At 42.0% G+C, this 25,239-nt stretch overlaps 1 protein-coding gene across 1 annotated transcript in view; it reads left to right on the top strand.

Annotated features, from left to right (window-relative positions):
• Positions 1-24,910, top strand: part of MRPS6 (mitochondrial ribosomal protein S6) — a 66,643-nt gene extending 41,733 nt beyond the window's left edge. Inside the window, exons 3-4 of the mRNA XM_060297825.2 lie at positions 8,276-8,415; positions 24,217-24,910. Coding sequence (XP_060153808.1) covers positions 8,276-8,415; positions 24,217-24,406 — 330 coding nt within the window. The 3' untranslated portion in view covers positions 24,407-24,910. The remainder of the gene's footprint in view (positions 1-8,275; positions 8,416-24,216) is intronic.
• Positions 24,911-25,239: the final 329 nt, after the last annotated feature.

Raw genomic sequence — 25,239 nt, 5'->3', positions numbered from 1 at the left:
TTCACAAACTGTGGCATCTAGTAAGATAGCAATTGGCATAGACTCAGGGGAAGAAATTCTTCTTAAAACAGAACAAAACTGAATTCGCTCCCACCCCCACCCCAAAAGTTTTTAAATCACCTTTTCATTGCTCATTGTGAGAGAAATCAGGTAATAAAGTGCAGAAGGAAGAGAATAGAATACTCCTCTCATCTTACTACCTAAGGAAAACTGGTATCATTTAGCTGTATATTCATCCAGACTTTTAAAATATATGTATCTTAGTACTTTTTTTCTTTTGGAAAAAACTGGACTGACCCTACATGCTGGGTTTTTTTCTTTATTATTATAATATTTTCATGTCAGTATGTAAGGATCAGCATTCCTTTTGTTTTAATGGCTGCATAGTACTTGTTCAATCAGTAAAAATAATTTATTGAACCAGACTCCTATTAATGAAGAACTACATTTCCATTTATTCACTATCCTAATAATTTTGTGGTATTTTCATAGCTAAATCCTTGTGCCTGGGTATGACAGTTTTCATAGAGCAATTTCCTAGAAGTGGCTGTAGCATTGAAGGCATACATATTTTAAACTAATATATATTGCCAAATTGTCCTCCAGAAAGTTTACGTTTTTACCAAAAGTGTGTTTGAAGAAACTAAATCTTAACGTTCTGGGCAAAAAAAATATTGCCGCGAGTGGAAAAAAGCAATGGCTTCTACCTGTACCGAGTACAGTGTCCACATTGATTCTACCCCAAATATAAATTCCATCAGAACCTTCTTAATCCAGACCTGCTCTGAGAGGACCCTAATAACGCTCCTTCTACCTCTTGAAGAGGTGTTCTTCAGCCTTTAGAGTCTGGCTCAGGTCTGCCATCTCCAAACCACCAGTCAGAAGTGTTTCACCCTCCCTTTATTAGTTACTTATGTGTGTCCGCATATCTACATCACAGACTTCTAAAGGGCAGGGACTTTGTATTTCATATCCCCGTGGCTATCCTTTTGGAGGTGGATTTCACAGTGAGCAACTTGGAAATACCTGTCTTGAGGGAGACACTTTGAGAGGACTGTTTGTGGATAGCTATTAGGTTGAGCCTTAAGAAATGGTCAGTATTTGGACTGTTCTTGATCCTCCCAAATGGCAGTTTCGTAAGGTTCAACTTATAGTTCTGATACTCACAGAGTTTGATATATTTATAAGAAGTCATCCAGTTTGTACTCACTCCATTTCCAGATGTGGATGTATACACCTTCTCTTTTACAGCTGATTTATGCCATTAAGATTATTTTAAAATTGTTCTGCAATGGAGAGTTCTAGATGCCCCCGCATACTTGTTTCTCATGAATATGAGTGTGTATATTGAATATCATATTCATGAGTGCTTTTCACTTAGTACATGCTTCAGCAACTCCTAGGGCTCTATTGCTTTAACGGTTAAATGACCACTTGATATGTCTGAACTGTGAATTTGCAGTATTTAACATTATTTTAAAATTTTGAGATATTTTCGGTTTGCAGAGTACACAACAGTGGCTTATAAAAAGAAACAGGTTTTCACCTCATTAGAGTATTTGTTACTTTCCCAGTACACTTGATGTGTATTGGTTCCCGTCTCTTCTCCTGTCCTCTCCCCCGCTTTTTAAAGTCTGTTAAGTCTTTTTTCGTAGTTATTTTATATTTTTTTAAATAAATGGTTTAATGATTCATGGGCAAAGTAGTAGAGCAGTTAAAAGATCTCAAGTGTTTTCTATCGTTGACCTTTAAAAAATCTTTAAGAGTTACTTTTCTAGTCACTTACCTACAAGTTATAATAATGTATAATAGTTCATTATAGGTAAGTATAATCATGTTCCAGCATGTATTTATGTATCTTTACTTTTTTTAGTGTTCTAGACTTGCCCTTACTGAATTTTATTCTAATTTTTAAAATAGCTTCTGTGCTTAGTAATTTTTATCCTTAATTACTGGGAGGACTGCAGCTCTTGATTCAATAAATTGTGGGGCAAAGAGGTTCTACTGAGTCATAAAAATATTTGATAAAACAGTTCCCATGGAATCATTCCCAAAGTTGGGCTCTGTAGATGTTAGGCAGGGCTGGCACCTCACACATTTTGAGGTAGGTGGTGTCCATTCTCTGCTTCCAACTGAGGTCTGCTAGTGGCAGAGCTTTCCCTGGAAGCTGGTTCTTCTGTTGAAAGCTGTGCTCACAGATTTTCTTTTTCAAATTGCTGTGAGACTCTCAATGTAGAATTTCCAGGTACATTCTCTCTATTTGGAAATGTAAATTTCAAGGAAATTTTCTTAAGGAGATTAACCTTGGAATTAAGATGCAGCGTTGGTTGGGAAAGGCTTTTACATTTACATTTTCACAGGTTTTGACAGTTTTCTGACCTGGCTCCACCTTCCCTAAATCCTACTTGCTCCTGGGAGTTGCACTACTCTTTGTAGAGTGAGAAGGGTGAGGTGTAGGTAGATGCTTCACGCCATTAAATGTTGTGGATTCTATGTGGTTTTCATTTCCTGGTGGGCCGTGAGGGTGTTGTAGTGATAGCTGGGTGCACCCGAAGGCCACTGGTTCAAAACTGTCTTTGCCAGAGAGTCTAATTTACAAGATAATTTTGTTGAAAAGCTTCTCTTCTGGGATGAAAATAAGTTTAATTAGATTAAACACTGGTCGTTGACCGATGGTGTTTATGATAGTCCCATGAATTCTTAGCTTATAAATAACCTTACTGAATGGGGGTTTTATTTGAGGGGCAAGTAGAGATGGCCTTCCTTTTGTTTTCCTCATCTCCTTGCTCTTTATTCTTTTTTACAGAAACTTTGTCCATTAGAATCCCTAGAACTGCAGTTTGCAAAATGTGATCTGAGGAGCCTTGGACTTCCCAGAGACCTTTTCAGGGGGTCACTGCAAAAGCAATAGTGGGTAAAACAGCTGGTGCCTTCACATAAATCTAGGCACCACCACCAAACTTTACTAGTAGTGTGTTCCTCACCACCACGCAATTGTAGTGTTTGTAAAAAGGCGGCTGCACTTCAGAATGTCCTTCAGAATGATGAGTGGTGTCAGAATAGTATTGGAATTTAATCTCAGCAGGGCCTTTAGAAGTCGAAAAGTCTAACTTCCCACCTGGTGCAAAGATTGAAATGACGGTCATCCCATATCTTTGCATTTCGAGTGATGGGAAGGTCAGTTCTTCACAAGGCAGCCTATTTCACTCTCATATAGCTGTAATTTTCAGAAATGTGTTCTTGTTTATACATCAGTGCTCTGTTTCTCTGTAATTTTTACCTTTTGATTCCAGTTTCTCAGTGTCCAATCCAAATAAAACATACCTATCTTTTACATAGTAGCCCTGAAAATATTTGAAGTTAGCTGTTGGGTTTTCCCAAAGCCTTCTTTTGTAGCCTGAACACGCGTAGGTCCAGTAATTAATAATAATAATATCAAAATTTGGTTTTAATTTTGTCTAGGATGAACTTTCTTTAAGTATTGTTTAGTGTAAATTCTTTGGATAGTATTATATCTTATCACAGATAATTAGAACAATCCAGGTTTAACATTTATGTTTATGTATGTTAGTACTTTATATTTCTGAAATACATGAAATATTTAGTTTCACTTCTATTAGATGAATTCTGGATTCTTTTAAACCGTAGTATTGGTATTAACAGCGTTTTGGCACTACATGAAATAAACAGAAAAACGCTAGTACTGTAATGTTGCTTCAGTATTATGGTCACTACCCTGATAGTGAGGTATGTTGTATATGAAAAGTGGCTTCAAATTGTATTAGAGAAACGAGGAAACTTCCAGTCCCTCAGGGGGGAAAATGAGAGTAAGTAAGCAAGAGACCCTGTTGGAGAGGTACATTTGATAACACTAATTTATTCAACCACCATTTCTAGCGCCCGCTCCAGACTCTTGTATATTTGGGGAGTACAGTTTTGTGTACAAGATAGACAAAAGTGCTTGCTCTCCTGAAGCTTACATTCCCGTGATGAAAGGATATTCATAAATTGCTGTGTAGAAGTAAATGAGAATGACATAAAGAGTCCCTGAGATGGGTGGGGCACTCTGGGGTGATGAGGATATCAGAAGAAAAGAGAGACTTTTTAAAAACTTTGTGCCCCCAGGATATTTTGAGAATTGTGACATAAATGTTGTTTGTGAGAGGCTTATAGAGACAGAAAATTTGTTGAGAACCACTAATTTAGCACATGAGGAAACTGAGGCACAACTTTAAAATGGATACATTTTAATAATTTATTATTAAATTTAATAATTTAAAGAGTGGCATAGCATTAGTGAAGGAGCTGCGACTGGAGTCCAGGTTTCCTAGTTCCCGTTCACATTTCATTCACTGTTTCTTTTCCATACTTTTTTTGTCCAAGTGAACGTTTTTGGCTCTCCAATCTGTGCTGTAACAGAATTGTGTTTCATTGACATATGGTGGGTTGGAGGAAAGTCTTAAGGAGCTGCTTTCAGATGGGGTGAGAGAAGCCCGTAAGGAGCACATGCGCACAACCTCTCTTAGAATAGTTGGAATTAAAGGGTTCAGAGACCTTGTAAATGAGAATTACGCCAGCAAGATCGTGTGCTTCCTGTAGACCATATGTTTTTACAAATTGAACATTGTGCTGTGTTGAGCAGAGCTTTTTTTTTTTCTTTTGGAAGCCTAAAATTTTTATTTTAATAGACTTAGAAGTTTCACCAATAAGGGAAGTTGAAAGCCTGGATTGATTAGATTAGGAGCTTGGTGGGTGGAATGGTGATTTTGTAGAATCCCTTCTGAATCCTGTGGTGATTTGAACAGTCAGGCTGATGTTCCTTATTAGGTTGGCGCCCTGTGTTTCTGCCTGCGGACCCATCCCATGGGGAACTCACTGTCTGTAGCTCAGTGGCCCAGGCTCATGGTATTATCTGTGGTACATTTTAGGGTGAGTGGATTGAGGCCTTGCCAGCTTCCCTCAGTCCATTACACTGTAGAGCAGAGGTTGGCCAGATAGTAACTAGTTTAGACTTTGAGGGTCATATAGTCTCTGCTGTAATTTCAAGTCTGCTTTTAGCATGAAAGCAGCCATGGACACTATGTAAATGCATGAGCTGGCTGTGTTCCAGTATAACTTTATTTGCGAAAGGAGGTAGTGAGCTAGATTTGGCCCACAGGCCCTGGATTGCTGACCCTTGACTTAAGAGTGACGAGGTAGGTATATGGGACTAGTTGAGCAGCTCCCTTAATAAACAGGAAGTCTTTTAACCCCTCCTTCATCTTTTTAACTTTTGGGTAATTTGAATTACAGTGAAATGAATGTGGCCATTCAAACAGTCTGCAATTTGACCTTGACATGCCGAAGTTAAAATGTGTTTTGATATTTTCCCAAGTTACATTCTTGTTAGGTGGCCTTTCCCCTTTTTTGGACAGAAGCAAATCTTATTATACAAGCTCTTACTTCACAAGAGGATGCTCCATGTTTCATACTGTAAACTCTTCAGTTGGAATTTAAACAAGAGGCATTGAGATATATTCCTTTTTAATCAGGCAACACTGAATTAAAATTTATGATTTGGGTAGCTAATCAGAAGACTGTAATCAAAGTGTGGTGTGTGTGTGTGTGTGTGTGTGTGTGTTTGTTTGTGTTCTCCCTTACCCATTCTTTATTTGGATAGACTGTTCATCTACTTATCATAATTTAATTGATGCAATATCGAGTCAAGAAATAGCATTTTTAATGAAATGAAATATTACCCTGCTGTTAGTAATGAGGTTTCTGCAAAATACTGAAACGTCTGTGAACTAATGAAATGTGAGAAGAATTTAGGCTCTGTTTGATTTAGAACTATATAAAAATATTTGTTTACAATCGTAAGGAGAAATTGCCATAGACTTTTTACCTAGTTCGCGTTAATGCAGAGATTTTGGCCCTTATTTTTGTTTTCAGGAAGTTTCTGTTTATCATAAGGCTGCTTAAATATATAAATACACATAATTTTCAGTAGGAATTTAAAAAATCCCTAGTAGACTACAATATGAAATAAAAGTAGAAATTTTATTTCTACACCTTAAAACTAATACTTAGTGCATTCACAGCATTTTAGCAGTATTTGTCAGAAAGAAAATATACAGGTATGTAGGGGATTTTCTTCAGTTACTAGAGTGTACACTTAAAATTGTTCTGCAGTTTTCTTTTCATTTGATCCAAAATGAGCCACTGGAAGGTAGCCTTTTCTTAAGTTCACTCCTGCATTGAAGATTTCTCTGCTTGCATTTCTTCACTTATGTCTGAGGAGAAGTACTCTTTTCCTTGCCAGGGTGTCCTCTGGCCTCCTCCCCCGATTTGACTTTTGTCAGTGTTCCTTTTCTTTGCATCAGGCTCTTTCACTTGTTAACTGCCATGTAATCTCAAAGTCATGACATCTCTCAGAGGCCCAGTTTCCAAATCTATCAACCTTCTTGGCTCCTTTTTTTGTGTGTGGTGAAGATTAAATATGTACCAATAAAACACTAGATCTGTGTTGATCACGTAGCAGTTACGCAGCAAATCATATTGGCCATCGATGATGATGTTTAAAACATCCGACATTTTATCCTTCGACTGGTTCATTCCCCTTTAACTGCTAACTTCCTTGTGTTTTCTCTCTCCTCAAAGTTGACTCAAATTTGTTTGCCCCTCAGGCTCTAGAGCTTTCTCTTTCTGTCACCTCTACCTTTGCAATCTAGCTTTTAGCCCCATCTTGCTAAGTGACCATGCAGTCACTGTGCTGTGGTTTTTTTCTTCATCTGCATCCTGTCATTCTGGAGGCTGCCTCTTCCCTTAGTTTCTGTGACAAGGGAGGTCTGGTTTTCCTTTTGCTGTTTGCTTCTCTGGCTTTGAGGCCTCTTGTCAGCCCCCAAATGTTTGCACTCCCCCCGCACCCTGTTCTGTTGTTGGTCTCTTTTCTTCTCTCCCCACCCCCTCCCTCAGTGCCCTCACTCCTCCCAGGGTTTCAGATAGCCTTTCTCTGCAGATGACTGTTAAATGTGTAATTCTAGCCTGCCCTGTTGTTTTGAGCTTAAGGTTTACATCTTGAGAGGTCAGCCTGGAGGAACTGTGGGCATCTCAGACTCGGCATGTCCTAAACCAGAGTCATCTTTTGTGTCCCCAGCCAGCTTGTCCAGATTTCCCTTTAGCTGTTAATAATAACCCCATTCTCCCAGCCACCATGTTTGGTGCCCCTCTTTTGCCACGCCTCTCCCTCATTTTCCACATTCCGTTAGTTGTGTCTTCTCAAGTTTACCCCTATAAATTGTCTGTTCTTCCAAAAGTTTTTGGTGTATACATGTGCATAGAGGGCTATCTGGAAGGAAATTCACCAAAATATTTGAAGTCCTTTATCTCTGGATGATGGGATTTTATATTGTTTCAATTTTGGTTTTTAGTAACAGGTATTGATTGTTTATATACTTGGACCCAACCTACGATCTTAACTTCTCAGTCCTCCTTGTCCTGTACTTCATCAGATGGGACTCCTAGCTGTTTCCTCAATACTTTCTTGTCTCTGCTCTTTTACTCAATGCCTGGTTTGTTTGTTCTTTGCATCTCCCGTTGTCATTTTCCAGGGCTCCCCTCCAGACCGCTTTCTTTAATGGAACCCTTCTTCCAACTGAATGTGCTTTCTCTTTTCATGAGCTCTCTGGTCCCTATGTCACTTCCGGTGTTCTGCCTTCTTACATGGGTTTTTGAGTTCATGTCTTTCTTAGATTGTAAGCTCCATGCGGGCAGAGATTGGGTCTTACTCATCCTTTCTCCCTTTTGGTTACAATCTCTCAGTTTTTCTTTGGGAGACAACCCCTTTTCCCACTGGCTGTCTATGGTTTTGGTGAGATGGTCAAAGTGTCCTGCCAAGAGGATGCTCTTTCCCTGGAATTTGAATTTTGAATCATGGGCTACAAGGACTGACAGTGATTGGCGCTGATTCATCCTGGCCAAGGTGCTCTGAAGACAACACTCATTAGTTCCTGCCTCCCAGATCCCTGGAGCTGCTCTGGTCCCTGAACTCTCCAAGGCCTGCTGCTTCAGATTTTCCTTCGTATCTGTGAGCTATCTCATATCCTTATGATAAATGTGTCTTTCTCTCTCTTTTTTTTTTTTTTAAACTTTGTTAGCCAAAAGTAGTTTCTGTTGCTTTTACCCAAAGATCCCTACCAATAGAGCTGTTATGATTGGAACTGACCACACTTGATCATTTCTAGTTCTTACATTGATTCTGATGTGTTTTTTTCTTCTTTTTAAAAACAAAAACCAGCCAGAGACCGCTGCTGCTTTGAAGCGTACACTTGAAACCCTGATGGACAGAGGGGCTGTGGTGAGGAACTTGGAGAACCTGGGCGAGCGTGCGCTTCCTTATAGGATCTCCGCCCACAGTCAGCAGCACACCAGGGGAGGGTAAGTCCTTCGTGAGTCACTGGACACGTGCCTTTGGTGGGCTCCGTAAGGTGCGCTGTGTAATTCATCTCAGGAGTTATTAGACGCTCATAGTCAGATCCCCACTGCGCCAGGTGGTGTGCAGTTACGTGCCCCAGCAATGTTGTGTTGCAGATGGGATGCATTTATGCTGACCCACAGTAAGCTAATCAGAGCTCCCAAAGAGGTCATGCCAGCAGTAATACATTTGTAAGCTTTTGATTGTGGGAAACTTTTCTCGTCAACTTAAGCACTGTTTTCCCCTGGCATTTCTTTAACTTTCGCCTTTAAAACACCTCATTGAGCAATGTGTTGTCCACCTACTCAGTGCATCCTTTGTAAATATGAAGGTTGCAGATAACAAGCAAAATGTACTTATTACTAATGTGTATAACCAGAGCCTAAAATCCCCAATAGGAACATGGCATGGTTTTACCTATTCCAGCCAATTTTAATCACAATTTTCTGTAATGGGACCTTTTTCTCACATAGTATATAGCGAGTTCCTCAAACATGTCAAGGATTTGATTTTATAGTGATACCTATCCTTGTAGAAATTCTTCAAGGTCAGTTTGTTGGGTTGGTTTGCCGCTTCTCTAAACTCATGCCCAAGGTTTCTGGTTTGGAGGAAGAATCTTATTTTGTTGGGTTTCCTAGAAGTAGGTGATAGAGAAACGGGAATCAGTTTTTAGCGGAGCAGGGAAAGTCCAGGACTAGAAGACTTGATTCTCCTTCTGGGGCTCCCAGCTGTGTGGCCTAGACCAAGTCACTTGGCTTCCTTGGATACTGAACTCAGGTGGTCGTTCTCCCATCCACTTTGTCACAGTGGTCAAATGAAATAACCTCTGAAGATGTGCTCTGTGGACAGTACTGGGTGTTGTATGATGCTGCTTTTAGTCATGTGGGGCGAGCAGCCTTGTGCAGGTTTGCTACACGTGATGGGCCCGAGTAAAGTCACACCTGACGCCGGGCTTTCTTACTGCTTGTAAACCTTCTGCCGAGATGTGGCACAGACTGCACGTTTCTTTTGATTGCTTCACCTTGTTTTGTGCTAGCGTTCAGCTTCTTGAGAGCACCTCTGAAGAGTGTGCCTGAGGCGTTGCTAGGCAACCTGAAATGCTGGGTGGCTTATTCCTCTCCACAATCATAACAACAGTAAGCAATGGAGACTGTGTGTATAACATTTTTTTTAAACTTAAACCAAACAAAGGGGTTTGGTTTTAATAGCAAGGCTATGAATCCTTTTGCCTTTTTTTTTTTTTTTTTAAGAGAAGCATATAAAATTTGGCCAAGAGTTATTAGTCAGGTTCTGTTATGTATGGAAGGCACTGAACAGGGAGAGAAGTCAGTTTCCTCATTATGTGCTTTCAGGGATGTACAGTAGGAATGCTCTCTTCTGCTCCCTTTCCAAGTAGAGGATTTGACCTTGTTGAGGGCTAGTGTGACCAGCATCCTGGAATTTGCATTTCTCACAGTGCGTGGGTAGCGCTGCTGCTGCTACTGTGAGGACCACGCTTTGAGAACTGCCGCATTAATTCATCTAGTTTTCAGGCCTCTGTGTGCGGTGCTGGGGTAGGGTGGTACTCTTTCTCCTTTATGGATAGAATAAACTCAGATCTGGGAAGAGCTCACCTGGAATCAAGCCAGAGCTGCTGACAACCCCAGACCTACATTCCAGATTCCTCACAAGGTGCCGGTGCCCCACCAAGGGCTGTGTTGCCGTCACTTAGTTCATTTATAGTTAAGGATTTTACTTCTGGGTGGTTTTTCTGTTGGTTTGTTTTTTTACTTTCAGACTCCTCAGAGAAGAAGCAGCAGCATCCTTAAAATATACCATACTGTGTCTATTATACATCAACATAAAAAGGTGGTGCCTAGCCCCAGTGGGGGAGGTTCATGTTTTAAGTTTGCTTTTCTGAGGCTAAATCAGTATCTGGTATTTATTTTCTTGAGGTAGTATTTTCCAAAGTGTGGTCTCTGAAATGCTAGTGATACAGATATGCTCCACCAAAAATGGAGGGTGTGTGTGATCAGTCAGATGTGGGAAGCCTTAAAAAAAAAAAAAAAAAAGTGAAAAAAAGTGACTTCCCTGGCAGTCCACTGTTAAGACTCTGAGCTTCCGCTGCAGGGGGCGCGGGTTTGATCCCTGGGCGGGGAACTAAGATCCCACATGCCGCGCATACCGCGCAGCGCGGCCAAAAAAAAAAAAAAAAGGTGTGGGAAGCCTTGCATGATCTAATCCTGGAAATTCACAGCACACCTTAGCGTATAAATGGTGAGAAGCCCTTCCATAAGATGCCCTAGTTTGTCAATTTTACTTGACCATGTTACTTTGTTTTTGTAACACTCACTAATGTTCTTCACAGTGGCTTTTGGTAAATGAGACGAGGGGCTAGTGTAGTTGGGAGTTCCCTGGTTTGAAGATTTAAAATTGAGTGGCGTGTCAGATGGCTGCATTGTGGAGCTTAAGCTTAGTCTGATATTCCCTTAGCTGCAGCCAGTCCTCCCATAGTCACTAACCCCAGTGACGTTTGTAGTAGGCATTTTGTTCACTTGTCAAGTTCTTTTTGTGCACTGACATAGCCACAGAAGGCATTACAAGCATGTACGAAGGAGACTATGTGCCAGGGTGTGTTAGGTGCTGGGAAGGTTCACTTTTATGAAGTGGTTGAGAAGAAACAGGGTGGACTTGTGTGTTATGCATTTATTAGCATTCAGAAGTTTTTGGCTCTTTTCAAACAGCCCTGGAGGCCGTGAAACGTATCTGTAATTTTGGTGGGGCACTGGTTTGACTCCTGAGGTTGATATGTTGAGAGCCGGTTTTTTAACTGGCTAACGAGTGAGCCCTAGATGCCCTCCATGAATCCACATTGCATTGTGGTCCTGTTGGTTTTAAGTGTTTGTTGCTTTTACATTTTGTGGGAAGAAATGGTATATCCTAGTGGCATTCCTAGGTCTCAGGGTGGTTCTTAGGATCGTTGTGGTTCTTGATCTCAAGGAGTTTTCACTTGAATTAAAGACATGACTGCATATGGCTAACCTAGGCACCAGCCAAGGGGCTGTAAACACAGGGGCCCAGTACAGAACCGTCCCTCTGACCGAGGCTGACAGCCAGGCGTCTCTCTTGCAGTTACTTCCATCATGTTGAGTGATTGCCTCCCATCTCACCTCCTTCCCCCAAATGCATACCCCTGCTACACACATGCCAAGTAGGCCTGCCCGAAAGAAGAATGGACTGAGAGGTGCTTAGGTAGGAGAGATAGTGCTACTTTAGGGTTATTTGGGAAGCTTTCCAAAAGGAGGAGGTGGTACCTTGAAAGTGGTACCTGGTGTTTATTATTATATCAAGCCTATTACCAGTTTATGCCAAAAAAAATAATCATTATATTCCAAATATTAATGTAGTCAGTCCTGACTTTGGGAACAGGTTACATTCTAGGAATTTGTCTGTAAGTTTATTGTTTATAACTGGGAACCTACTTTCCCATTGGAACAACTTGATGGTTAAGTTCCCAGGCTGATCCACAGAAACTTACTTAAACGCATAATCTCTGAGGGTCAATAGAATTGGACGAGTCATTTATGTCCCCTAGTGACAGGGAAGAGTTGACCGGATGCCCTCTTGCTGTTTGGGCCAGGTTGGGATGGTTGGGAAGTTGGGGTCTTCGGACCGTTTTTCCCCACAGAGGCTTCTGGCCTCACTCACCACCCATTTCACGAGGCAGTGTCTGGAAACCACTGGAGCATGATTAAGAGCTGGGGGTAGAGTGGGGGGTCGGGGGGGGGATGGTCTTAGAGGGGCTGGAATTTATTCTCAGCTCTGGATTTGCTTTGGTCTCCTGGGGGCACCCCCAGATTATCTTTCCTTTGTGCTTTCACATGCTCACCTTCGTACCCTCATCAACTGTCTGAGAAAGGCAAGGTGGTTGTTGTGGAAAATTCTTTCTGTATTCCTTGGTGTCTAAAAGGGGACAGTGTTACACAGGCAGAAGGGAGTAAGTGCTCATTTAGACCCTTGCTCAGAAGAGGCAGGTTTTTACTGAATCATAGTATCAGTCACCCTCTGCCAGAACTGCCTTAGCATCTTCCTCCAGGGCTGCACAGACTGGTTTAAGGCTCTCTTTCCACTAGATGGGGCTGGACTGAGACTAAGAGGGATTTCCAGTGCAGGAGAGGGAACCTTAGAAGAAACCGTAGTCTATAATGCAGCGATGGGCTTGTGCCTGTTTGTAAAAGGATGCCCCAGATTGCTTTGACTGTTTTTACCACCTCTGCTTTCACTGCAGTGCGATTGGGCTGACTTCAGAATGTGTGTGTATGAGAACTCTTAAGTAGTGAAGGAGGTTTTTCTTGCCTGTTTTGTCCCTCCTTTGTCTGTTCTCATGTGTTTAAAATGTGAATAGGTGCTTATAGCAAAGATCTGCGGGCCTACATATAAGACGCCCTTCTGTTTACGGGTAAGCAGAATGATAAAAATAACTGGCTCTATGGTGAATCAGTGGAATTTTACTGACTTGCTCTCCAAATGTGTCTGCAGCTAACTCCAAGAGTGCTGGCACCCTCTCTAGAGGAGATTGATTCTCCTCTGTAGTTTTCCCGTTAGCTAACGTTTCTATGTTCTTGTGCTCTCCTGCCAGCGTTAAGTCCAGGCCAGCATCCTGACCCCATTCTTGTGTGTAGGTGCTTCACGATGGGGTTTCAGGGCAGGGCTGCTGTGGCCTTGGAGGTTTCTTTTTAGTGGCAGTGTCCCAAGATTTGTAAGAATTCTGCAGCAGGTTTGGTAGTTTTTAAAATGTATGAGACCCAACGGATTTTAAAAAAGGAATGGGGCTTTTCCATGCAGAGGCTGTCTTGCTTTTAAGGAGAATAATTCACTGCTTCAGTGAAGCCTGAATCCAGCAAGGTTTAACGGATACAGTCTAGGAACTGGCATTCAAACGGATCTGTTTCCTATGTTCCAAAAGGCTTGAAGAGGCTTCCTGGCTGCAAATTCCTCTCCTCTCCCTCCCCCACCCCACTCACGGGGAGCCACTGAGCGCTTCAGTGGAAATTTCCACTCATCTGCGAGGGGGAGGGCGAGGCTGTGAGTGAGTGTGTGACTGAGAGAGACAGACAAAGAAAACTCACATTCAAGCAGGCACTTTCTATGGACAACTTGTAACTGTAGGGTGAAGACGGAAGTGAAATAAAAACCAAATAGAACCTTTAGTGTTTAGGTGCGTTGCAAGAAGCCACTCGGGTGGGTGAGGTCTGGCAGGCTGCAGAGCATTGTGTCAGGAGGCCACTGAGTGGCTTGCTGGTCTTGTTGCCTAGAGAGGAGGGCAGAAAGGACGCTGAGGGCTGCTGGCTCCCTCGAGAAGCTGAGCTGGGGATGGAGTATGCTTGGTGGCACTGGGCTCAGTCTGTCCTGGGCAAGCCCTTTCTCTGGGTCTTCTCAGATCTCTGTGGGGTTTCAGTCATGTAGTGGAGAGTTTTGTAGTGCGTGTCTTAAGAAATATAGAAAGGGTTAACTGTTACCTTCAAGACCGCGTGGGCAGTTCTGCCTACGAGATGGTTCCCTGTTCCTCCAACTTTTGAACATGGGACTGTGATGAGAAAGGCACTAGTGTACTAAACCTTTTTTTGTCCTTTCTCTCCTTGCCGGTATCCATCATTTCCTTGCTTCTACTTCTGCAGCGTTGGTGCCACCTAAAATCCAAGTGCTTTTCTATAGAAAAGAGAGAAGCTGATGTCTACCTTGCGGATGAAGTGATTCTATAATGAGAACCACATGTGGGACAATATACCTTGAAATGTCAACACCACTGGGATTTGTGTTGAAGGCGAGAGCAGTGCTACCCTGGCTACCTGGTGTGCAGAACCATTTCACTGGTGCTACTGAACATGTAGTTGGAGGTGCTGGGAATGTAGACTGTATTTAGATTTGAGATTGCTAAACTGGATTTTTCCAAAATGATTGGTTCATATATTGATTTAATCGCCGATTAGAGTAAATGTGGAGAATGGAAAACTGGCTATTTGGAGAACTTGATTTTTTTTTTTTTTCCTTATTGGAATGTCAGCTTTTGGGCATGTCTAGGCAGTTGTAATTATAGTCATAATTGTAAACTACCTTGAGTGAGGAGCTTATCCCGAGAATGGAGATGCGATTCTACATGTTAGACGTGTTACGACGTTTGGTCTTGTGTTTTGATTCTGCGTAGCTAGGTTAGGGGAAGAAGCAAATATTGTTATCTCATTGTGGGATAAAGGTGGAGCAGATTCCTCTGGAGATACCGAGCCCCTCTTTTGGCCCCCTTCCTTGAACAGCAGCTCGTCTGTATTTCAGAATGGCTTCTCCATGGCAGATTTCAGTGGGATGTAGGGAGTTCCGAGGTTGTTTTGTCAACCTAATTCCTGTTTTTACAGGTCTGTTATGGACCTGTGTTGTCATGGGAAGGGGATCCTTGTAGGCATCAGAAGCTGCCCAGACCTACAACTCCAAGTAGGCTGTTTCTGGGCTTCACTTCTCATTGTCATTCCTTAGGTCACCTGTGGTTAGAAAACCCCACTAATATGTATAAAATAGGTAACTAACATTAGAACCTGCTGTATAAAAAAATAAATAAAATGAAATTCAAAAATTCAAAAAAGAAAAGAAAAACCCAGTAGCTAGGAGTGAGGTGTCCATGACCGCCGCGTCATTTCCACAGTCTCCTGCGGGACTGGGAGATGTGTGCAGGTCTTGGAAGCCTGGGTTTCTGCTAACACGGTGGCCCTTGTGACTTCTCTCCCCAGCTGGACTCAGTGTTCCAGGGGGTCAAGGCCATGTGTACCTCATCTTTTTAGTCTCCTGAGGTTTGCCCATAGTAGATGTTCATTGATGGTTAAGTTTGTCCAAGATAAATCAGTGAGAAGAAGAATATATCCTGGCAGTAACCAAGAATTGGTCAGTGCATCTCTGTGTGGGAAAGCCTTAAAGAACTATTGACCTGTGTGCTTGGGCCGCTAAGGCAGATAGAGGTTGTCCTGGACTCCTGCTTGTTTCCCTCACAGTGGGGAGGGACAGCTTGGTTCCCTGGAGGGAGATGTGGAGGTAAGAGGTTAGCTATTTTTTTAAATTAAATTAATTTATTTTATTTTATTTGTTTTATTTTTGGCTGCATTGGATCTTTGTTGCTACACCCGGGCTTTTCTCTAGTTGCAGCAAGCAGGGGCTAGTCTTCGTTGTGGTGCGCGGGCTTCTCATTGCGGTGGCTTCTCTCGTTGTGGAGCACAGGCTCTAGGCATGTGGGCTTCAGTAGTTGTGGCACACGGGCTCAGTAGTTGTGGCACACGGGCTCAGTAGTTGTGGCTCGCGGGCTCAGTAGTTGTGGCTCACGGGCTTTAGAACACAGGCTCAGTAGTTGTGGGCTTAGTTGCTCAGCAGCATGTGGGATCTTCCTGCACCAGGGCTCAAACCCGTGTCCCCTGCATTGGCGGGTAGATTCTTAACCACTGCGCCACCAGGGAAGTCCAAGAGGTTAGCTTTCAACTGTGAATGTAAGGTTAGCTTTCAACTCTGAATACAGTAAGATCTGCCCATCTCTGAGCCACTCCTAGCCCCTTCTCTGTCTTGGTGGTGTTTCCTTTTTGTGGAAATTTCCACAGTGCAATAAGGAGCATGGGAGTAGAAGCAGTCTTGCCCACATGCGCCCCAGGCGTAGATCAACAGTGTGATAAGCATGAAGTGACTGTCACAGCTGTGGCTGTGGGCACTAACCCATTTGCATCTTGGCCAGTGCTTTTGTTTGGGTTTGGTTGCTGGATGAGTGTCCTGACTGGTAGAGGGAAGGCAGAGTAGCTAAAAGAAGGTAAAGGCTGGAGGGGTTTTGGTAGTAACAGAGCCTCCTGAAGCCAAGCTTAGGGTTCTCAGACCTTTTTCTAGTGCTTTTCTTTATCCTTGAGAAACCTTCAGAATGCCAGTTGCTGGCTAGCAAGAGATGTAGTTGACAGAGTGGGAGCTGAGGGGTCTGGAGTCTGGATCCTGCCTCTCCCTTTGTGACCTGGTGCAGATCAGTTCCCTTGAAAGCAGCGGAAGGGGTTGGACTGCGTCGTCTTCATGGTCCTCTCCCCATTCACTGGGGTTCTGTAACCCAGTGATCCCAAAGTTCTCTGTGGCTTCTTATGTCCTGGAGTCAAAAGACATACTCTTAGAATCCTGGCTGAGGCCGCTTAGTAGCTGAGTGACCTTGAACTAACGACTTAATCATTATAAAATTCAAAGGAGATAATGTGTAGGAAACCACTTTGAACAGTGCTAGTTGTTGCTGGGGAGAAGGCTGCTGGGCCCACACCAGCACCCAGCACCACTTCCTCTTGCACTTCCTGAGTTGCCACATGGAGTGGAGCTTCCACTTCCTCCTCCTCTCCCTCAGGAACTGTGTAAAAGAAAGTTCTATCTAAGACACTTGCCTTTACATTTCTGAAATAATATCTGGCCTCTAGTTTCCATCCTTGGGTATTCTTTTTACCCTTATCACAAAATGGTATCCAAAAAGCTTTGGGTTATTTCTTAGCATTATTTGGTGAGTGCCAGTGTATGGAGGATACTGCTCAGGAAGACTGCACGATAACTGATTTGTGGGCAGATGAGTTGCTTGTTGGCTATCGTAAACACACTCTCTCTTAGAAACATGTTTAGACTCAGAGGCTAGCCCATAAAAATACCTCTGTGGTGTAGAAGAATGGAAAATGGAAGAAGACAATGCTTGCTGAACCCCTGATATGGTATCTGAGTAACTTGAATACTTGACCGTAAAGACGGGCAGGCTTAACTCACTAGAGCAAGAGACACCTGTGTACTCTCTGGTGGGGGGATGTGGAGCATTTACAGGGCTGGCAGTGGTAACTGTGCCCAGAGCATGTCAGGCCCTCGCTAAGCATTTCCCTCCGTATGTTACCCTGTGTAATAGATGGCATTTCACAGTGCACTGCCTCCGGCTATCAGGGCTTTAAGTGGAGTAAAGCAAAAGAGGAAGACACTTCTAGGGAAACTAGACGAAAAGCAAGGAAAGAGGAGGGAGCTCAGAGAGGACGTATATGTGTTTAAAGAAAAACTGCCGCTATAGAACGAAGTATTGTGGGATGTTAACAGACAGAGGGTGAGGTCATAACTTGTCCATGGTAGCTAGGCAAGACATTTTGATGTATACTGGATGAAAGAACAGATGGATAAAAAAAGGGAAGAGAGATGCTGGAGGGCATGTTGAATGAGAGTGTTCCCAGCCCTGGCCACCAGGCGGCCATAATTATTGGGGGTTGGAGGAGTGGGAAAAGTGCTGAGAGTTGACAAGGAGAAGGTAATTTAAGGTCGATTACACTTTTTTTTTTTTTAACATCTTTATTGGAGTATAGTTGCTTTACAATGGTGTGTTATTTTCTGCTTTGTAACAAAGTGAATCAGTTATACATATACATATGTTCCCATATCTCTTCCCTCTTGCATCTCCCTCCCTCCCACCCTCCCTATCCCACCCCTCCAGGTGGTCACAGAGCACCGAGCTGATCTCCTTGTGCTATGCGGCTGCTTCCCACTAGCTATCTATTTTACGTTTGGTAGTGTATATATGTCCATGCCACTCTCTCACTTTGTCACAGCTTACCCTTCCCCCTCCGCATATCCTCAAGTCCATGCTCTAGTAGGTCTGTGTCTTTATTCCCATCTTACCCCTAGGTACTTCATACACTTATTTTTTAAGCTCTAATTCAGAGCCTTACTCAAGGTAAGTAATCAATAATTAACCATTGAACAAATGAGCAGTTCTTAAGTTGGGTGATTGCAACCATAGTGCCTGCTTTGTGGAGTAGAAATAAACAAGTAGAATTAAACCTTGGAAGATTTGGCCAGGTTGGTGTGTAATTTTCAGAGTAAGCCCAAATGGTGGTCTCATTGTTGAGCACACGTGCAAGTCGGTGATCAAGAAGTTTGCCAGGTCGTGGAGGAATTGGCATTTTTATTTCATTTCTTCGTTGTTTTTTTCTTGCGGTACGCGGGCCTCTCACTGTTGTGGCCTCTCCCGTTGCGGAGCACAGGCTCTGGACGTGCAGGCTCAGCGGCCATGGCTCATGGGCCTAGCCGCTCCGCGGCATGTGGGATCCTCCCGGACCGGGGCACGAACCCGTGTCCCCTGCATCGGCAGGTGGACTCCCAACCATTGCGCCACCAGGGAAGTCCTTTATTTCATTTCTTGAAAAACCCTCGGCGTCTTCATCAGCTGTAGTTACTCCTCATCACCACCATTCTATATCGAGTCATTGACCAAGTCCTGCTCATTCAACTTCTACATACCATTTTAAAATCAGCAGCTTTGTAGAGGTATAAATGACACATAATAAACTGCACATATATGTCAACCCATGAAATCACCACGATCAAGATGATAAATTGGTCACCCTAAAGTTTCCTCCTGCCTCTTGTGATCCTTCCTTCCACTTATCCACCATCTGATCTCCTTTCTTTCACTATAGATTAGCTTATATTTTCTAAAATCTTATTTAGATGGAATCAGACAGTATGTACTCTTTTTTACTCTAGTTTCTTTTACTCAGCGAAATTATTATGAGATTCATCAGTGGTATGTATTAATAGTTTATCCCTTTTTATTGCTGAGTAGTATGCCATTTTATGGATATACTACAGTTTGCTTATCAGTTTACATGTTAATGGATATTTGTGTTATTTCCAGTTTCGGGTTGTTACAAGTAAAGCTGCTATGAACATCGATGTAGAAGTTGTTCTGTGGGCATATGCTTTAATTTTCTTGGGTAAACCTAGGAATGGAATGGCTTGATCATAATGGCAGGTGTATGTTTAACTTTTTAAGAGAATGCCACACTGGTTTCCAAAGTTGGTTGTATCATTTTGCATTCCCACTAGCAGTGTATGAGAGTGTCAGTTCCTCTACATGCTCACCACACTTGGTATGGTCATTTTTTAGCCATTCTAGTAGGTAACTCTTTGTGGTTTTAGTTTGCATTTCTCTAACGACTAGTGGTATTAAGCATCTTTTCATATGCTTCTTCGCCATTGTATATCTTCAGTGAAATGCCTTTTGAAATTTTATGTCCATTTTTAAAAATTGTTTTTTTAATTAAACTTTGAGAGTTTTTAATATTCTAGAAATAAGTCCTTTATCAAATATGAGTTTGCAAGTCCCAGTGCATGGCTTGTCTTCTTATTATCTTAAGAGTGTCTTTCAAAGAGCAGTTTTTAATTTTGATGAAGTCTAAAATATCGAATTTTTCTTTTATGGATTGTGCTTTTGGTGTCATGTCTAAGGAATCTTTGCTTAACCCAAGGTCACAAGCATTTTCTCCTGTGTTTTCTTCTAGTTTTCTAGCTTTGTGTTTTATGTTTAGATTCGGGTTCTAGTTTGAGTTAATTTTTGTATATGGTACAAGCATGGATCAAAGAGCTCATTTTTTTGCCTATGGATATCAAATTGTTCCAGCACCTTTTGTTGAAAGGACTCTCCTTTCTTTACTGAATTGCCTTTGCACTTTTGTCACAAATCAGTTGTGCATTTGGATCTATTTCTGAACTCCCTATTCTATTGATCTATTTGTTTATCTTTATATAAATGCCATACTGTCTTGATTACCATAGCTTTATAGTGAGTCTTGAAATCAGGTAGTGTTAGTCCTTCAACTTCATTCTTTATCAAAGTTGTTTTGGCTGTTCTTGGTCTTTCGAATTTCCATGTGAACTTAAGAATCAGTTGTCAATTTCTAACAAAAAAGCCTTAGGATTTTGACTGGGATTCTTTTTTTTTTTTTTTGCGGTACGCGGGCCTCTCACTGTTGTGGCCTCTCCCGTCGCGGAGCACAGGCTCCGGACGCGCAGGCTCAGCCGCCATGGCTCACGGGCCTAGCCGCTCTGCAGCATGTGGGATCCTTCCGGACCGGGGCACGAACCCACGCCCCCTGCATCGGCAGGCAGACTCTCAACCACTGCGCCACCAGGGAAGCCCCTGATTGGGATTCTTTTGACTCTTTATGTCAGTTTGGGAAAACAGACAACTAAACAAGTTGAATCTTCCTACCCACGAACAAAGTATACCTCTCTATTTACGTATGTTTTCTTTAACTTCTTTCAGCAATGTTTTATAGTTTTAATTTACAAGTCTTGCACATCTTCTGTCAGATTTATCACTAAATATTTAATTTCAAGGTCTGATTATTTGTTGCTAGTATATAGAAATACAGTTGATTTTTGTTTTATTGATCTTGTATCTTGCAACCTTGTTAAACTTACAGTCTGGTATCTTTTCCATAAGCTTCTTCAGATTTTTCTGTATACACGTTCGTGACATCTGCAAATAAAGACAGTTTTACTTTTTCCTTATCAACCTGGATGGTTTTTTGTTTGTTTGTTTGTTTGTTTGTTTTTCGCGGTACATGGACCTCTCAGTGTTGTGGCCTCTCCCACTGCAGAGCACAGGCTCCGGACGCGCAGGCTCAGCGGCCATGGCTCACAGGCCCAGCCGCTCCGTGGCATGTGGGATCTTCCCGGACCGGGGCACAAACCCGTGTCCCCTGCATCAGCAGGCGGACTCTCAACCACTGCACCACCAGGGAAGCCCAACCTGGATGTTTTTTACTTCTTTTTTTTCTTGCTTATTGCACTGGCAGGGCACTTCAGTAAAATGTAGATAGAAGTAATGAGAGTAGACGTTCTTGTTTGTTCCCACTCTTAGGGGGAAAGCATTCAGACTTTGACCAGTTAGTATGATGTTAGCTGTAGGTTTTTCAAAGATGCTTTTTATAAGGTTGTAGAAGATTCCTTCTTTCCTGAGCTTGCTGAGAGTTTTTATCAGGAATGGATATGGGATTTTGCTAAATGCTGTTTTCTGCATCTATTGGAATGATCACATGGTTTTTCTTTTTTAGTTTGTTAATATGGTGATTTTCATTGACTTTCAAATGTTAAGCCAATCTTGCATTCTTGGACTAACTCCTACTTGGTCAGGATATATTGTCCTTTTTATATATTTTAGTAGTCAATTTGCTAAAATTTTGTTTAAAATCTTTTCATTTATGTTTATGAGGGATGTTGGTCTGGTTTTTTCTTTTCTTTCAGTGTCTTTGTGTGGTCTTGGTACCAGGGTAATGCTGACTTCATAGGACAAGTTCAAAAGTGTTGTCCTACTTTCCAGACCAATTTGTATCAGAATTGGTACTTTTTTCTTAAACATTTGGTAGAGTTTGCCAGTGAAACCATTTGTGCCTATAGTTATCCTTGTGGGAAGGTTTTTAACTACAAATTTAATTTCTTTGATAGATATAGGGCTATTCAGGTCATCTGTTCCTTTTTGAGTGAGTTTTGATAGTTTGTATTTTTCAAGGAATTTCAGTTAGGTTGTCAATTTATTGCAAACGTTTTTTTATGATATTCCCTTACCATTCTTTTAATATCTGTAAACTTTGTAGTCGTTTCACCTTTCTCATTCCTAAATATCGGTAATTTGTATCTTCTCTCTTTTTACTGATCAATCCGATTGGAATTGTATCAGTTTTATTGATCTCAGGGAACTAGTATTTGGTTTCACTGATGTTCTCTATTGTTTTTCCTGCTTCATCATAAAAAATCATAAAAATCATAAAAAAATGATTTTTATTATTTTCTTTTTTGGTCTTACTTTGCATTTAATTTGCTCTTCTTTTCCTAGTTTCTTAAGGTGGAGGCTGAGGTCATTGATTTGAGGCCCTTCTTCTAGTCTTACATAGATGTTTAGTGCTGTAAGTTTACTGCGAAGTACTGCTTTAGTGGCATTCTCCAGATTTGATGTGTTGTTTTCATTTTCATTCAATTCAAAGTATTTTGTGATTTCCCTTTTGATTTCTTCTTTGACCCATAGGTTATTTAGATGTATGTTTAGTTTCCAAGTATTTGGGGATTTTCTCAAGATTTTTCTGTATGACTCGAATCCCTTTAGATGTATTGAAAATGAGCCCATATTCTGGGCTCATTTTATGGCCAGAATATGGTCGTCCTTGGTAAATGTTTTGTATGCCCTTGAGAACCAATATGTATCTTGCTGTTGTTGGGTGGAGGGGTCTATAAATGTCAGATCCAGTTGGTTGAGGGTGGTGTTTGCTTCTTCTCTAACCTTGCTGGTTTTCTGTATACTAGGTCTGTTGATTACTGAGAGGAATGTTAAAAGTTTCCACCTATAATTGTGGATTTGTCTCTTTCTCTTTTCAGTTCTGTTAGTTTTTACTTTCTGTATGTTGTAACTCTGTTATCTTTAAGTACACATTTAGGAATTTTGCGTCTTCTTGGTGAACCCGTTGTTAAGTATTGTCTCTTTTTTCCCCTGATAATTTTTTTTTGCTCAGAAGTCTCCTTTGTCTGATATTACTGTAGCCACTTCAACTCTCTTTTGGTTAGTGTTTTTGCATGATATATATTTTTCTGTGCTTTAACTTTTAATTATTTTTACTTGAATAACTTTCCCACTAGGCTTGTGAATGGTCACATGGGAAGTTGGGAATTTTTCATATGAGTTTTGAACCCTCTCCTTGTGTAGAACTACACAAAATGCCATACTTTTTCTAATAACGTTCTTCCTTGCTGAATTTGTTCATTTTTACTTTGGTCTTTCCTGCTTTCTGTGAGAATTCCACCTTTCATGCCAACACACCACTGTGAAATATTTACTGTGGACCTGATGTACGTTAGCCTATGCTCAAGGTGCTGGGGATGTAGCAACAAAGTCCTTCTTCCTAGGGCAGTTACGTTTCAGTGGAGTGAGACGGACTGTAAACAAATATACACTGTGTTAGTGGTGATGAAGTGGTCTGGGGGAAAAACAAAGCATTAAGAAAGGGAGGTAAGAGGGATGAGGCTGGGTGGGTGGGGCAGAAGGGCTGTCTGACAAGGTGACTTTTGGACAAGACGTGATGGAAGTGAGGGATGAACTGTGTGGAACTAGGGTGAAGAATATTTCTGGTAGAGGCACAAAGAGTGCAAAGACCTAGGATGGGAATATGCTTGGGAGAAGAGTGTGGCTGGAACCAAATAAGTGGTGTCAAAGGTCATCTGAACCAGCTGGAACATTGTAGAATTCTGAAATACTGCACTGAAAACTGTCCTTTAACAGCACCGTGGTCCAAACCAAACAGTACAAGTGAGGCTTCAACTTTTGCAACAGAGCATGGGTGGGGTGGGCAGGGAATAGGGACACTTATTCCTTTGCATCGGCATACAGCCAACTACTGATAAAGTTATTAAGACTGAAGACCAGTGAGCTGTATGAGATGTCTGCCTGTATTAGTCTGGTCTGAGTAGATGAATGTTAAATTCTTTCTGTCACCCAAGATTCAAGTACTTTTCTTTTGTTCCTTGTCAGTTCTTGAATGTGCTGGATAGTCTTAGATGAGTCCCAGGCCTTTCTTAACCTTTTTCTAGTTTGTGAAGTATGGCTGATACTTACTGTATCTCTTAGGTGCGTTAAGTCACTTGTAAAATCCTTTGGAAAATTAGAAGACTCATAGAGTTTTCACAAAAATCATCAACTAATGGATTGAAAAATTCAGTGGAGTGTAATGGGAAAGGCCGTAGGAAAAGGGAGGTCGGGCACAGCACTACACTTCGGTTCAGCTGGTCAGCTCGCAGTTTCTCTTTTGACAAAGATGTGTATGTGTGTTTGTAGGTAGTTGATGTCTGTATGTGGAGAGGAGTAAAACAAAAACATAGACCAAAATAGTGAGATTACTGTATTTCACAATGCAGCACATTCACAAATTTTTATTTTATTGCAGGTATTTCTTGGTGGATTTTTACGCACCGACAACAACTGTTGAAGGCATAATGGAGCATTTGTCTCGAGACATTGATGTGATTAGACCAAATATTGTAAAACACCCTCTGACCCAGGAAGTGAAAGAGTGTGAAGGGATCGTCCCAGTCCCACTTGAAGAAAAGCTGTATTCCACCAAGAAGAGGAAGTGAGAAGATTCACCAGATTTTAGCCTTCAGTTTAATTCTCTCACTTTTGAGCACCATGGATTAATAACTGACCAGCCTGATCTTTATGTAAGAGGGTGCTTTCAGTGCCCTTTGATTTTTCTAAGGTACTTTTAGTTCTTGATCCCCTTTGCTGTGAAAAGTCGGGGAATGGCCTCCTTAGAGCCACATTGTAATATATGGCATCAGCGCTCCCTGCTCGATTGCGTTTCACGAATGTAATTTGTCAGTGAGGACTTTGCCCTACAGCAGCACTAACACTGCTTTGAAGAGCAAAGATTATAAAAACCACTTTGGATTACACGCTAGTCATTCAGACTGTATACCACCATGCAAAATAAAAATTTAAGACCATCGTATTATATGAGTAACTTTTGATCAGAGTGAAAGTCTGTGATTTTAAAGAACTTTTGCCTCGTCACCTCCCCCAGCACTGTGCCCCATCCAAAGCCTCACAGCTCCGGTCTGCCCAGAATGCTGGCAGCATGTCGGCGGGGCTCCCGGTTACCAGCGCAGGTTCAAGACTGGGAGAAGCCACGGTGAGGGCAGGTGGGATGTGTCTGTCCCTTGACTCCTGGGCAGTCACTTTTCCTTTCCTCTCACAATTAACTTGTCCTTGTGGTGGGTGCTGCTCTTGGTAGAGGGGCGTGTGTGTTCTGTGGCAGTTGGTGGTGGCACTGCTTCCTGTCATTCCTCTGCCAGTAGCACTGCTTCCTCACTGTCCCCCGGGCCTGCAGACCTCTTTGGGGAAGTGGCCACCTGTGAACTCTGCACCTCCTCCCTTCTGCCCGTTACCCTGATGAGTCGGAAGCCAATTG

This window comes from Globicephala melas, chromosome 4 (assembly GCF_963455315.2).
Source record: "Globicephala melas chromosome 4, mGloMel1.2, whole genome shotgun sequence".
NCBI classification, from domain to species: Eukaryota; Metazoa; Chordata; class Mammalia; order Artiodactyla; family Delphinidae; genus Globicephala; species Globicephala melas.
This window is presented reverse-complemented; position numbering and strand designations above follow the sequence as displayed.